This window comes from Aquarana catesbeiana, linkage group LG07, assembly GCF_042186555.1.
Source record: "Aquarana catesbeiana isolate 2022-GZ linkage group LG07, ASM4218655v1, whole genome shotgun sequence".
NCBI lineage: Eukaryota > Metazoa > Chordata > Amphibia > Anura > Ranidae > Aquarana > Aquarana catesbeiana.
Genome location: NC_133330.1, coordinates 220075840 through 220091053, shown reverse-complemented (window position 1 = coordinate 220091053; position 15214 = coordinate 220075840). Strand labels below are relative to the sequence as shown.

Genomic DNA, 15214 nt, shown 5'->3' with positions numbered 1-15214 from the left:
TTTTGGATTCCAATCCCCACATCAGCGCAACATCCTAGCAACAAGGACGGACAGGAGGACCCGGTCTCTGGGAGTTTTTTGGCCAGGCTATGGGAGTCATGAAAATAGTCTACATCTTTATTTTGGTAAAGGTACTTTGATCCTTTAATATAAAAACACTCCTTCTTGCAAATGCTAGTTGCCACGCTGTCCTGCTGACCCCTCTGACTTCAATATTTTGAGCCTGAAAAAGTATGCAGATAAAGGCCTCTGTCTTTACTTAGACATTCTTCATCTGGTTGTTTGTTCTGGATCAGTGATTCAAAGTAGAGGTTCAGCATAACAAGCAACTAGAATTTTCAAGAGGATAGCACAATTGGTTAGATTTACTACTTCTCACAATACAAGTCAGGGCCAGGTGAGTTGCTAAAAACAATGCCCACTCTGTGTAGCTGACAGCGTAACTCAGTTTTTAATAGGGGAATTGCATGGGAGCACCTTTTACTGGCTGATCTAACAAGCTCTATAATTGGGACAACAAAAATGATAAAAAGCAAGCAAATACTAAATATGAAACCCATATTAAAAACTGCTTTGAAGAATAACTGGAATTCCACACTTCTATCCCAGTCTTCGATAGAAAACTAAATTAAACAATGACTAAATTGATTTCTACTCCCATCAAATCATTCTTTGCAGCTATTACCTTTTGTACCACCACCCCCTCCCTTTAGAATGTAAGCTCTACGAGCAGGGCCCTCCTGTACCTTTTGTATTGTACTGTAATTGTGTTGTCCCCCTTATACATTGTAAAGCACTGCGTAAACTGTTGGCGCTATATAAATCTTGTATAATAATAATAATAATAATAATAATAATAATAATAATAATAATAAATAATAATTTCTAATGCCAGGTCATGTGCTAGTTGGGATCAAATCAGATCTCACAAGAAATCACCCAACCACAAAAAATCTCCTGTCCTGCTAAAAGAGGAGGTCCAGCTGAACAATTTTTTTTTTAAATCAGCAGCTGTAGCTGCTGACTTTTAATAAGCACACTTACCTGTCCAGGGTGCTCAGTGTCGGCCGCCCGAGGCCGATTCGTCCATTGGATCGGGTCCACGCGCCGCCATTCGAACTAAGGGAAACAGGCAGTGGAGCCTTGCGGCTTCACTGCCCGTTTCCTACTGCGCATGCACGAGTCGCGCGGTGCTTTGTGAACGGCCGGCTGTGTTTTGGGACACACACAGTTTCCAGAACACAGTGCACCCCATTCCCCAGAAGCCAACGCGAGGAGGAGAAGACTGAAGATCACAGCGGTGTAGGAAGTGGCAGATTAGGAAAAACTTCCTAGCAACAGCCATTTCTGGTAAGTTAAATTTTTTTTTTTTAATTTTTAGGAGCATTTTTATGCAATTTTTTTTTTTTTTAGGGTGGACCTCCGCTTTAAGTCATCATTGCACTGTCTCAATCCAAGACATTAACACTTATGTCCTGGAATTACAACTGTCAGCTCCAATGCAAATAGTTACAGTTGTGTTTTAAGGCAAGCACTGCAATAACTCAGAATATGCACACACACTGTGCATATTTCCCTTGAAAGAGTCCATATTATGTGTAGTTTAATCTTACTGTACACTTCAGACTTAAGACACACTATGAACTGTGCTATGTCAGAGATCACATTTTCACTTACATTACTCCATTTACCACGGTATAAGAAAGGAAGTACAAAAGCCACCGCTGTTAGCATCACTGTGGTCACCATAAGAATACGATGCACCTGGTAAAAGAAGAAACAATTGTAATGCCCCGTACACACGATCAGACTTTCCAACAAAACCGTGGATTTTTGTTAGAAGGATGTTGGCTCCAACTTGTCTTACATACACACAGTCACACAAATGTTTACGAACATAGTGACGTACAAGACGTACATGATATCTCCATTACGAACGCTAGTTTTACAAGACCGAGCGCTTCCGGCTTGATTCTGAGCATGCGTGGACTTTTGTGCAACGGACTTGTGTACACACGAAAGTCGGACAACAAACATTTGTTGGCAGAAAATTTGAGAACCTGCTAGACAACATTTTTTGGCGGAAAGTCCGACAACAAATGTCCGATGGAGCATACACACGGTCGGACTTACAGCCAACAAGCTCTCATCCAACATTTCCCATCGGAAAATCAGATCATATGTACGCGGCATAAGACTCTCACAAATAACTTGGTAGACTCTTTGTATTATAGCAAAACTGGTTACATAAGGGAAAGCATTTGACTGATTTTAACTGTTTCACTGGACCTATTAGACCTGGGGGAACTTTGTCTAACTCACAAGCTACATGCTGGCTTCAGGGAAACATAGAAGCTGCAAAGTATCATTGCAAGTAAGACAACTGCTGTGGAACTAGTATGTAGCTTTTTAGGCACACCTAGTCAAACCTGACTTGCTGGCTGGAGACATTACTATTCAGTCCAGTAGTAATGTAGGAGCTAGTGGGAGGAACCAAAATGCATGGCAGAGGACCAGGTGTCTGACAAAGCCAAAGTGCTGCTAGCAAATTAACTGTCACTTTCAAGGACCACAAAAAAAAAAAAAAATCATCCATCATCATCCCATCAGCACATGCTGTCGCTTTCTCCCTGATCTCTTCCAGGCTGAGAGCGGATCTCTCACTGTGTCAGTGACACACTAAAGCAAAAGAACCGAAATGCCAATCTTTCTCAGAAGTGCTCTAACTCTGCATAGTGGAGCAGGGAAGCGGCTGAAGAACATTCAGTTATTTTTTTCTTGTACAGAACAGTCTCCTGGAGTTGCAACCCCCACAGCTTAGCATACAGTTATGTGCCTCCGTTTCTTATTGACAATTTGATTTCACATTGCCATGGACCAGCCCACAGACAACCAAATCAACCTGTCTAACAGTATGCGTTAAAAACAGGGTTTTAGTCTGCACGCATTTACAAATGCATGAGTAAGCTACAGAGCCTCGCCAAGGCACCCTGGTATCTGTATTACCTATCACTAACTAATGAGTGACCCCACAGTGGAGGCACATGCATTCTGATGGATAGGTGGAGGGCAGATGGTCTGAAGGGGAGCCCCACCTCTTCTTAAAAAGGTACAGAAGCACACTGAGCACCCAGCATGTAGCTCAATGGCTGCGAAGGTGTTAGTGCGATGTATACACAGTTATACAAAAAAGTTGCAGACTAAACCCCTGTTTTTAACGCAAATTGTTAGACAGGTTGATTCGGTTGTCTGTGGGCTGGTCGGTAAGTAAGCTTGGTTTTTTCCTTGGATTTATCCTTGGCCCTGTTTATATCTTATGTGCCCTCCAATGCTGCTTACTGCAATGACCAGCTATGGGTGGGGGCAGTGGTTACCTTTTTTGTATAACTGTGTATTGGTCAGGCAACGTACTGAATCCTTCGCAGCCCTTGAGCTACATGCTGGGTGCTCAGTGTGCTTCTGTACCTTTAAGAAGGAGTGGGGCTCCCCTTCAGACCATCTGCCCTCCACCTATCAGAATGCATGTGCCTCCACTGTGGGGTCACTCATTAGTTAGTGATTGATACTACAGATACCAGAGTGCCTTGGCAAGGCTCTGTAGCTTATGCATGCATTTGCAAATGCATGCAGACCAAACTCCTGTTTTTAACGCATACTGTTAGACAGGTTGATTCGGTTGTCTGTGGGCTGGTCGGTAAGTAAGCTTGTTTTTTTTCCTTGGATTTATCCTTGGCCCTGTTTATATCTTATTTGCCCTTCAATGATGCTTACTGCAATGGCCAGCTATAGGTGGGGGTACTGGTCACCTTTTTTGTAACATTGCCATGGAAATAGAGGCACATGGCAAGTATGCCCATTCCAGCTTGTAGCTCAGTCCTGAGCCTGTGAGGAGAGCGCAGCCACAACTGAGAGAACTTTCAAACCTGAAGTGGACCATTACTTACCTCTAACCAACACTTGAAATGGGGACACAGAAAAAACAGAGCAACAGATGAAATTAAAAACAGCTTTTCTAAGGTGAGGGTTGGTAAAACTATTTGGGCTATGACATTCTTCTCCTTTAATTTTACCTTCCAACTTTGCACATTGAGAACGTCAACCTGTGACGAAACGCATCTGGGAGGGACGTGCTGACGTCACCACGTTGCCCTGTTGTGGACGGGAGCTGTCTGAGTGCCGGCCGGCATTGCTGTTTTTAGTTTTTTAAATGTAAGTGTTTGCTTTTTAATAAATTGGAGTCGTAACGTTATTACACTATTGGCTGCTTCTCCTCTTTGAACACTTATGCATATTTGAGCCTGTGAAGAGCCTGCCAGGACGGGATCGCGGTGACTCCGCCAAGGTTTCGTTTTGGGCTATTTCCAGTCAATCTTCTGGTGAGCAGGAACCCCTATGGGTCCAACCAAGTTTATACTGTGGGTCACACAGAGGTAGTAAACCTACCGCTGATTATATCCTCACTAGTTTACCATCTGGTAAGCGGCTTTTGTGTCTGTGCACCGGGTGTTTTTTCTGTTTTTTCTGTTTTTGGCTTTTTGTCTGCTTGTCCAACGTTATTTTCTGGTAAACAGATATACTTGGTGTTTTACATCTCATTTCCAAGGACACTATTCATTGCATGTTGCATGTCACCATTTTTCACATCCCTGTATTTGCTACGCATTCAGGGTGCATTTATGATTTTCATGATTATTTGTGTGAACACTACCTTTTTTTTCCTTTTTGATTTAATATTTTTATGTCAGTATCACGCTATGGTTTTTGTATTTTTATCTGATTAAACCCTATGTGGACCCGTTCTGCTGCATGAGCGCGAGGGATTCTGCCCACTTTGGAGCGCTCCTAAAGGCCTGGGCTGGGTTTTAAGCCATCTGTCTGACTTGGCTTAAGTTCTGGTAAGCAGTTCACCACACAGTTATCTTCTATTTATTTTTCTTCACGTCATCACATAGAAGAATTTACCGTTTTGTTCTGGACTTCAATTGAACTTTATTTCACTGATTGTTAATCGGACTCATAATTTAGCGCGGTTTACTTGTTCTATTTGCACATTTACTTGAAGTGACCCATCTGCTAAGAGTCATACTGTACACTTAATGCTAGCTTAAAAAAATGAAGACAAAGACTTGTTTAATAGAATAATCTGTTCCTCACCTGGAACCATATTTTCACTCCACACAATGTCGATGTTGGCCAGATAGGTTTGAAGAAGCGAGCGACAAGAACACCAATGCTAACTGTGGTCATCCAGGCCAGGAACATCATAGCACCTATTAAAGAAATAAGTAACGTAAAAATGTGCCCCAATGTGATTGTACCTGTTGTCCAATATTTGCAATTTTGGTTTCAAATACAGTTAAAATGCATTTGTAATTTTTTTTTCCCTAGCTTTTGAAAACAGAAGGCTTTGTCTTCCCCTTCCCAATTTGCCTTTTTGACATACCTTAATGGGACAAGGAGGGGAAATGCTTAATTTTAGAGCTATCACCACAATAAAAAGGCGATGGCAAATATTCCACATGTTTCAGTGACAACTGTTTAAGACAGGAATGCACCTCAGTTAGAGAAATTTTCTTTCTTCCTTTCGCAGGAAACATACCATGTAAAATGGTGTTTTAAGCCTTTTTTACTTTATCCAAAAACACACACACGTAAAAAAAGTTTTGGCTCTGTATGCTTTGCACAGTATAGTGATGGTTACATACACCTTTAGAAATGGATGAAAACTTAGCTAACCAATATGAAAGTTTTCCGAAATCATTTCTTTGTCAGCACAAAGAGTACGAAGTCTTATCACATACCCACTCATAGTTTGCAAGTGCATATAGTATGTGTGACACAGTGTTGAAAGGGTACATCATTTTGGTAATGGAATACATATTGCACAACATAACACTGCCAGTGAAGGACATATTGATTGTTCAGTTTCTAAGAAGGGAAGCTTCTTTCTGGCGTTACAAAAATACTAATTGAACGGTGATAGGCCACTTTACTTTCATTTTTTAAAGCCTCTTCAGTAAAGCTCTACTGAGTAATCTGTGGGGGCTCTGGACATTACCTGGATTGCAATACTGGAGGGACAAAAAAGTAACCTACAGACTCCCAGCCTATAGAACTGGCTCAGGTAAGGGTAGTCAAGGGTATGGTCATACTATGGAACTGTATACTGTATTGTATGTAATTAAGGTAATTAAAGGGTCTTATAAACTTCAATAAACTTCAATAAAGTTGGAAAAAAGAATAAATTTAAAAAAAGGTATTTTAATATGTATTAGTTATATAAGAAGCAGTAACTTACCATGAAATTTTATGAGTATTGGAGATCGTGATCCTCCAACATCCTCAGGAGTTCCGCTAACATTAAACATTTTGTTGGTTATTAGGGGTTGTCTATGATGTCTTCTGATCAGTCCTTAAAAATATTATTTATAAGTTACAGTGCGGTTTGTAAAATATGGCTAAAATATGGCTACAAGATTAAATGTACAGAGCCATACCATTCTCTGCATCTCCATCAGCTAAGAATATGTAGTAACTGCCATTTAAAGGAAACCTCTCTAAAGATGATGGGATTCGGATGGCCCTGCGAAAAGAACATTGAAGGACTCCGTCTGCGACACGCCATGCAACGTCCTGCAGAACACCCTGTAACCATGACATAACACGTTATTTGTCATTATAGATAGGACAAGCTAAAAACTTTTCTTAAAGCAGACCTTCTCCCTGGAATGTGACATTAATTCCCTGCCCCAGCCACCCCATCCACTATTTAAACAATAGATATTTTTTTAAGATTATGAAATAGAAACAGCTGCGTCTAATTAAACTGGTAAGCATCTCAAAAAACTTCCCAGCAGCTACCAAAAAAAGTGTACCCCTATTGGCAGCTCTTAAATATACCAAACAAAAAAAAAAGTTTATCACATCATAAGAAAACAATAAATGAAGGTGTAATATCAAAGACAATCAAATTCTGTATCAATTTGCTAAAAAAGAACTGTGGGTAGCATTCCAATCAATCAAGTTTCTATAGCAGTGTGCTTGAAAACCTATATATTTTGCCAAAAATAAAAGTTCTCTTAGAAACAATATGCAAGTCCTTTTCTTTTATCTTAAAGAATAAATATAAATAAAGTCTGACACCCCAGAGGTTTGGATGACTCACCAGAAACAATCGACTTTCTAGTAAAAGAAAGTATCCTTAGGCTAAGTTCACACTGGCATTAAAAGCAGGCGTTAAAAACACCGCTCAAACGCTTATGCAAATATACAACACACTTACAAGACATGAAGCGTTAGCATTGCATTGCTTCAATCTTTATATACATGCAGATAATAGGATTTTTGTACTCTGCATAAAACACTTATCTTAGCGTCCATTGAGAGAAACAGGAAGTCTTAAACCTTTGAGTTCTACTACCGTCTACAGGAGGATTGGACCCTGGAAAGCAAAAATAAACTGTAGGCCAGCCCAGGGTATAACCCATCCCACTACCAGAAGACCTCAGTTTTGTAGCAAAGCAGTACCAAAAGCATGATCATAAACAGAAGGGTGGAACCTGTGGCCCTCAAACTTCAAGAAAAAAAAAAAAAAAAAAAAAAGAAGTACAAAAGTCTTTAGGTCTTTTCAAAAGCAGCCCAGCTTAGAGGTTGGCAACAACAAACAATGCTAACAGTTCTAACATGAACAACAGAAACTGAGGACTGCCTGTAGCTCAAACAGCTACTTGAAGGACCTTATACTCGAAGCGGACATTAAATAAAAAGACAGGAATGTCCACTTTGTAGAACTTGTGTAACCAGAAGACAAGATGGTGGCTTTACAAATCTGGGAAATCATTGCCTAATGTTAAAAAGCCCAAAAGGCGCTCACAGATCTAGTAGAGTAAGCCAGAAACAGAAAGGGGGGTATCCGATCCTTAAGCACATAAACTTTAATGATGGCCTGTCTCAGTCACCTAGAGATGGTAAAATCAGAAGCTGGGGCACCCTTTTTGTGGTCCAAACCGGAATGGCAAAAAATGTCTTACTGAACGAAGCAGTGGATGAGGGATAGACGTGCACAGCCCAAACTATATCCACAGAAATTACAGACAGGAGACAGACAAGTGAACAATGTTCTGGTTATAGTGAAAGGCAGGGACTATGTTTGGCAAGAAGGAAGTCACAGACATCAACAGCACCTTGTCTCTATCTACCACCAAAAAGGGTTCACTGCAAGATAAGAATGTCAGTTCAGACAACCACAGAGGTTATAGCAACGAGGATAGAGAGAGGAGGAATGTCTCTAATCTGTTCAAATGGCAATCTCAGGAGTGCAAAGAGAACCAGGTTCTGATCCCACAGAGTCATATTGGAAAAATGAAGGGGGAACCACATTGAGATCCCATACACAAAAGGTCTTAATCACAGGATGATGGGCCAACTGAAAACTGAATTGAGAGAGCAGATACTTGACCTTTGATGGTGCAGAGAGCTAAACTCTGGTCCAAACTCAACTACAGGAGGGAGAGAAGTCATTCTATGGAGAAACTCCTGGGGTAAAAGCCCTTCAATTCACGCCAAGTGAAGTAAGCTTTCCCTGTTCAATTATAGACCTTGCAGAAAGTAGACTTGCAAGCCATAAGAAATATAGGAATCAGACTCAGATGCTCATGTCGTTTAAAACCTATGCTTCAAAACAGCTGTGCCATTAAAGCCCGCAATGGAGAAGTGGGATGGCAAATCAGCTCTTGGGACAATGTCTGGATGGTCTGGCAGAGCCCACAGTGCATCTGCTAAACCAGTGGTCTCCAAACTGTGGTACGGCGGCCAGATGCAGCCCTTTGCTTGCCTCTACCTGGCCCTTGAGACACTTTTCCTTCAACTGAAACCATTGATGGGGCACTATTTCTCCCATAAAATCAATGGTGGGGCCTTGTTTACTCCCACTGATACCTAAGCATTTTCTACTCTCACTGCCCACAGTCCAGCCCCCCTAAAGCCCGAAGGACAGTAAACTAGCCCTTTGTGTAGAAAGTTAGGAGACCTCTGTGCTTGATGTCTAACCAGGTCAGCACACCATACAAAGATTATTTCATCTTTATTTTTGTTTTATGGAGTGCTGCACTTTAGTTGGGTTTACAGCATGCCACATCTGCCTGGACCAGTCTGGAGCAATGAGGTTCACCAGACTGCCTTCCACCTTGATTCAGAGCAGATGCACAAAATTTAAGGAATTTTAGGGATGGGGGATATCAGGGTGAATTGATCCCATAGAGCCACCAGAGCATCTACTGCTTCCACCTGTGGATTCCAGAAATATACATGGCTGACAAGGCTGAAAAAAGGGGCAGCTCTGACCAGGCACTGTCTGACCGAAACCTGATCAGATGGCCATCCAAGGGTGGCCCAATGCTAAAAAACAGCTAAGTCACCTGAAACTCAAACATAGGATCAAGTTCGCCTGCTGGTGGCACCGTGGTGCTTTGGGCCGATTTCTGCAGTTCCAGTGTCCACCAGTAGGGGTCTCCCAGTTAGCAGGTTCCAGCAATCAGCTCTACCTGTCAACACCTGCTGGGAGGGTACTTAAATTCCACTTCTGCTCTGGCTCCTTGCTTCAGGCTTTTGGCTACTCCTGCCTTGTTTCCAGTTTGCTGTGTTGCTGCCAGACGCTGTTGCCATTTACCCTTAATCTTGCCCTGTATCCAGTACCCTGTTGCCTTGTTCCTTTCTCAGTCTTGTTTCCCTTCTTCCCATCTGTTCCTCCAGTTTTCTCCCTGCCCTGAATATTTTCTGTGTGTATATATATATATATATATATTTGTATATTTAGTTAGTTGTTAGGTTGCTGCATTTTAGTTGTTCAGTTTTGATTTTCATGCATTCTTGTGTTTATTGCTGTTAGTGTGTGGTTATTGTTCACTGTAAATAAATCTCACTTTAAAGATATACATGCATGGTCTGGTCCCAGTTTCTGCGTGTAGCTACATATACAGTATCTGGTCTCCCAGCTGCTAAATCCTAGGTGCCCAAGACTCCCCCCCCAGTTCGACAGGCTGACATCCAAAATGACAGAAACCAGAACCTTCAAACTTCAGAGCTGGATTCCTGAGCCACCAAGCCAGGGATAGCCCAGTTTTGTGTTGCCCAAGTAAAATTGGAGAGTCGGACAGAAAATTTTAAATCCAAGACTGGAGAAGAAAAACTATGGTTTATAATGTGTCCAGGACCAGATCAAGAAGATTCAGAATCCACTCGAACCTCTGTAATATCTGGACAGCTGGCTGTTCCATCAACAGGAGATTATCCAAGTATGCCACAAGAGCGCAACTGAGTTAACAATGAAGCAAACACCTTGGTAACAGCCCAAGTGCTGAAGAGAAGCCAAATGGCAGGGTCAAGAACTGGTATGGTCAAGGCCCTTCATCAAATCTCTAAAAATGTTGGTGTGCTGCAATAATGGGTACATGCAAGTAAGTATCTTTGATGTCTACAGAATCCAAAAAGTCTTGCTGATGAAGGGAGACAATGACAGATCTGGTTGATTCTATGAAGGTTTTGTGGACCTGAATGAAGACATTCAAAGGTTTGACATCTGCGATGGGGACAAATGGCCTCTCTGGATTTAGGAAAAACCCCTGAAACCACTTAGTAGCAAGAACTGTTTCCTGAAGACCTGAGCAGTGGCAGCCCATCCATACATGCGTCTGGCCCCCTGATCTACATATCAGTGGCTCCAGACCATGGATTCCAATGTGGGGTGGGTGTTTTTTTTGAAGCACCTGATTAGAGCCAGGGGCTCTAATAGGCTTCAAAAAAGGGTGGGCTCAGAGTTCAGAACATTGCGCTCTGAGCCCACCCAGTTGTGTGACCTTAGCGAATGAATTTTCGCTATTATCACACTAAAGTTCTTCCCCGCCATTCAGGAGGCAGGTCTGTGAGACCTGTTTCCCGATTGGCCAAAGCATCAGGTGATCCTACTGGATGCCTAGCACTTTGGCAGATGAGGAGACACATGGCGAGGGAAGCTGGAGGAGCGGACACCAGAGCCGCTGCGGCTGCTGCACGCACTCCAGGAGAGGAGACCACAGCCCTGCCACACGAGCGGCAAGTGCCAGACCGCCTACGGAGGGGGGGGGATATGCTGTTTCAGTGCTGTTCCACGCCACCGGAGGGTGTTGTTTTTTTGCCGCCCCCCCAAATGAAGAACCCACCAGCCGCCGCTGGACCTGAGAGAGCCTGATGGAGACCTGCCAGCCAACAAGGAGACACAGGAATGTTTGGGGGAGAGTAAATAAGGCAGGGACTAGAACAAAAACTCAAGTTTGTAGCCATGGGACACTACCTCGTGCATCCAAGCATCTGGAATGCAAAATGCCCCAAGTGTCCCCAACAGATTTCCCTCAACTGGGGGTGTAATTTCAAGCGAAAGAAGGCTTATCTGAGAATTTGGACCACTTGAGTGCAAGACTTTTCAGGTGGACTGGAAGGCAGCTTAGGGGGCCCCTAACATAAAGTTGAGGCAGTGGAGGAACCAAAAGTTGAGAAGATCAGAGTTTTTTTCCTTAGGCTTCTTCCTCTGGGGAGTGCTCTTACTACCAGTAACATCCCTGATGAGAACATCTAGGGCTGATCCAAAGAGGCACGGTCCTTTGAAGGACATGTGAATGAATGGTTTCTTACAAGGTAGCTCTACAGTTTAGCTCTTTAACCAAAATGTGCTATGCATATTATGCATATTTAAAAAGGTCTCAAAATTATGCTGTGAAATGTAAATGGTATGACCAGAATTTGTTATAGCATACACAGAATGAATCCATGGTACATTTAATCCAGTGGGAACAGTTCAGGATACTGGTTGTGTAAGGATCTGGGAAATGTCTTCTTGAAACACATAAGTCTATTCCATCTGTGCAAAATTTTTAACGCAAGTTTTTTTGCCAACCATATGCACTTTGTGGACACTATACAGGTGTACTTAAAATGGCCACACACACGGTTTTGGCTCATTTCAGATCTTCCAAATTAATGGACACAAATGCCTTACTCTCAGAGACTGTTTTCATTATTGAATATCACTCAAACACAGGTATGTTTCTAGGTCAGTCTTCTTTTTAACCCTTCCCAATTCTTCAGCTACAGGCTAGAACCTTCTCTCATCTCCTGCTGGACATTGCTCATTTATTTACTAAATGAGAGTGAAGGGTTCTATTCATTGGGATGTCCTAAAAAAATGGACACCATACCCACTTATCCTCAGCAAAAGAGTCAAGTAAATTGTTTCAGAGGCAAAATGGTAGTGGTGACAACATCCAATATCATAGGGGTATCATAAACTAGAAAACGTTACAGCTTGCCAAGGTTAATTGATAGACAAAAAAGGTTTTCAAAGGTGTGCAGCACAGTATGCTATTCTTTAAAAACGTCATATACCGTACAGTAAGCATAATAAATCAGTGCTAACTAGTATAGAATTAAGTGTGTGCATAGCTCTTCTCACATCACCCAAAATCAACAAACAATAAATCACAAACTGTTGCAACCACCTTGTATTTGCTGAAACTGGAAAAAAAAAAAGTAATACACACTTTATGTTCGTTTTAAAGATTCAATGAAGTCTACATCATCAATCCTGCAATTAATACAACATTGGGGATCCCAGCTTTTAAGTACCTGGTAGCCATGCTACCTATATCTCACTGGCTGCCTTCACCAATACCTTTGGAGTAACCCCGAAATTGAGCATGTGGCCCTTTGCAAAACTTTATGAAAAAGCCTAATGAAACTGGCAGAAAGGGATTAAATAAACAGACTAAAAAAAAGGGCGGACTTAAGAGGACAATATTTCCTAGTATTATTAGCATTACTAACTCAAGCTGTGAACAATATTTTACGTTAAAAAAAGGAGAGGGGGCAGAAAAACAAATACAGAAAATTCATCATTACCGGAGATGCTGTTTCTGGGTGCATCCGTCCTGTAGTGTATGCCGGGTTTACATCAACTGTCTGGCCATCCATCACACACAAGTAGTAGTCATCATCACCCTGCAAAAGCAAAAAACATAACATAAGAATATCTGGCAGCAAGTAACCAGTTACCATGTATAGAACCACAGCAAATGACAATAATAGAAAACTGCTACCATTGCTAATAGAATGCAATACAATAATGATGATATTTTAAGCTGCCACACCTAAAGGCATAATACCTATTAGCTTAGAAATGACCCAGTTAAGTTGTCATGAGATTAGAGAGATGCAGAAACACAATGGGCAAACAAAAACAGCACAACAGGGTAAGGAAGGAATTCATGGAGAAGAGAAGGATAAACAAGAGCATCAGTGCCAAGTACATAGAACGGGCAACCCAAACACCTAGTGTGGACTGCTGGTCTTCCTGTAACTTGCACATACATAACCACTACAAACAGGCAGTATTGGTTCCTCATTGTGTTTGACTCTCTATATTAATTTCTGCTTTATTAGAGGAAATTTTCCAACCAGCTACATCCCTGAAATACCAACCCCCTGTGGTTGTGAATAGGGAAAGCAACATTTGGTGAGTTTTACAACCAATATAAATGAATCCATGTTTTCAGCTAATTCATTACATAGGAAAGCTGCAGAAGGTGATTTCCTGATGTTTAGCGTAATTAATGGAATCAACAATTGTGTCCCTTAAAAGTAGACCAAGTGAAGTCTAAAAAATAGCTCAGTTGTGGACCTTAACTTTCCTTTCCCAAGACACCAATTTGGGAAAATATTTGCCCTGACAATACTTAGATTTACAAATATGAACACTGCAGAGCGAGAGATTACAGTTATGGGGAATACCTGTTTAATGGAACATAATATTTTTATTTATTTATTTTAGGTACTTCTATAGCGCTGTCAATTTCCGCAGCGCTTTACATATACAGTATATTGCACATTCACATCAGTCCCTGCTCTCAAGGAGCTTACAATCTAAGGTACCCAACTCACATTCATACATACACATACAGTACTAGTGACTCAAAACATACCAAAAACGCAACTGCAGGTGCGTTTTTGATGCTTTTTCCACTCATTTCAATGGGGAAGTGTGTTTTTGGTGCTTTTTTTTTTTTTTTTACAGCACCAACCTTGCACCATAAATGCAGCTTGCAGGACTTTGAAAAAGGAACAAACTCACAACTGATCAGTGTGAAGAGTTCCATATGATTTAATGGTAATGCGTTTTTCTTCTGCTTTTTTTAATGCAAAAAGGGACAGAAAAGCTGATCAGTGTGAAAGCAGCCTAAGGGACTAGGCACAGTGTGAAAGTGTAGGTCAATAGGTATTCTGAGAAAGCCATCTGTGGTAACTTCAAATCTAATAAACAGGCCACAAATTCAATTTTGTATTATCATACCAGAAGAGAAGGTTTTTCCATTTGCCCAAAACTCCATCAAGTGCCAGTTTTTCAGGTGCTAATCCATTGTTCAAAACTCTTGTGGAAATGGTCTTGTTCTTATGATTGGGTCTCTCAAGCTTCTTACTATTGCTAAAAAAAAAATTCCTAGGCCAATATATTTTTCTAACAGATTCCTTCATTCATGCTAAGAATCATCACCTTTATTTCATTATTCAGTGAGACAAAGTACATGTAGTACCCTAAGTGCACTGACTGTAGCTGCAATCTCAGACAGGGCACCCCATCCTGGCGCAACTGCTTTGATAGCGAGCGCCTGTCCCCAGCTCTCAGCACTTGCCAGGGGCAAGCACTGGTAGAAGAAATGCAGAGGAAAATGGGGCAGGTCCGCCAAAGGGGGAAGTCCATCCTTTCCTACACGTACTTTGTCCCCATCAGGAACTGAATGACGTTTTGAAAAATGCACACAAGCAGCTTTCTTAGTAGACTTGAATAAATTGGTGCACCAAATGGCAAACTTTTAAGGTAGTGCAGGTGGCCAAAAAAAATAAATTGCTCAAATTGCCTGGTTATGAGGTTCCATCTCAGACATCAAAATGTTCCACAAAAAAGCATTTTGGTGATGCCCAAGGTCAACAATCAACAACTCAAAACATTATTGAAAACATAAAAGTGAAAATCATGAGTGAAACTGAAGAAGCTGGAACCTAAGCAAAGTTTTGGACCTCCCTTTGTGTTCCCAGCTCTGCAAACACAGCAAACAGTTGAACACAAGCTGAAAATTACTTAGTATAAAGGGGTTACAATCTGTGCCAGGTTACTGGTGAATGAACCTGCTTA

The 15214-nt window shown here is 41.5% G+C and overlaps 1 protein-coding gene across 3 annotated transcripts in view; it reads right to left on the bottom strand.

Annotated features, from left to right (window-relative positions):
• FRRS1 (ferric chelate reductase 1) overlaps positions 1 to 15214 on the bottom strand; it is a 249808-nt gene that overhangs the window by 22989 nt on the left and 211605 nt on the right. For all 3 annotated transcript variants that reach the window (XM_073593069.1, XM_073593067.1, XM_073593068.1), the window contains exons 7-11: positions 12928 to 13026; positions 6498 to 6645; positions 6299 to 6412; positions 5155 to 5270; positions 1678 to 1764 (exon numbers count right to left, since the gene is read on the bottom strand). In XM_073593069.1, the coding sequence (XP_073449170.1) occupies positions 1678 to 1764; positions 5155 to 5270; positions 6299 to 6412; positions 6498 to 6645; positions 12928 to 13026 (564 nt within the window). The remainder of the gene's footprint in view (positions 1 to 1677; positions 1765 to 5154; positions 5271 to 6298; positions 6413 to 6497; positions 6646 to 12927; positions 13027 to 15214) is intronic.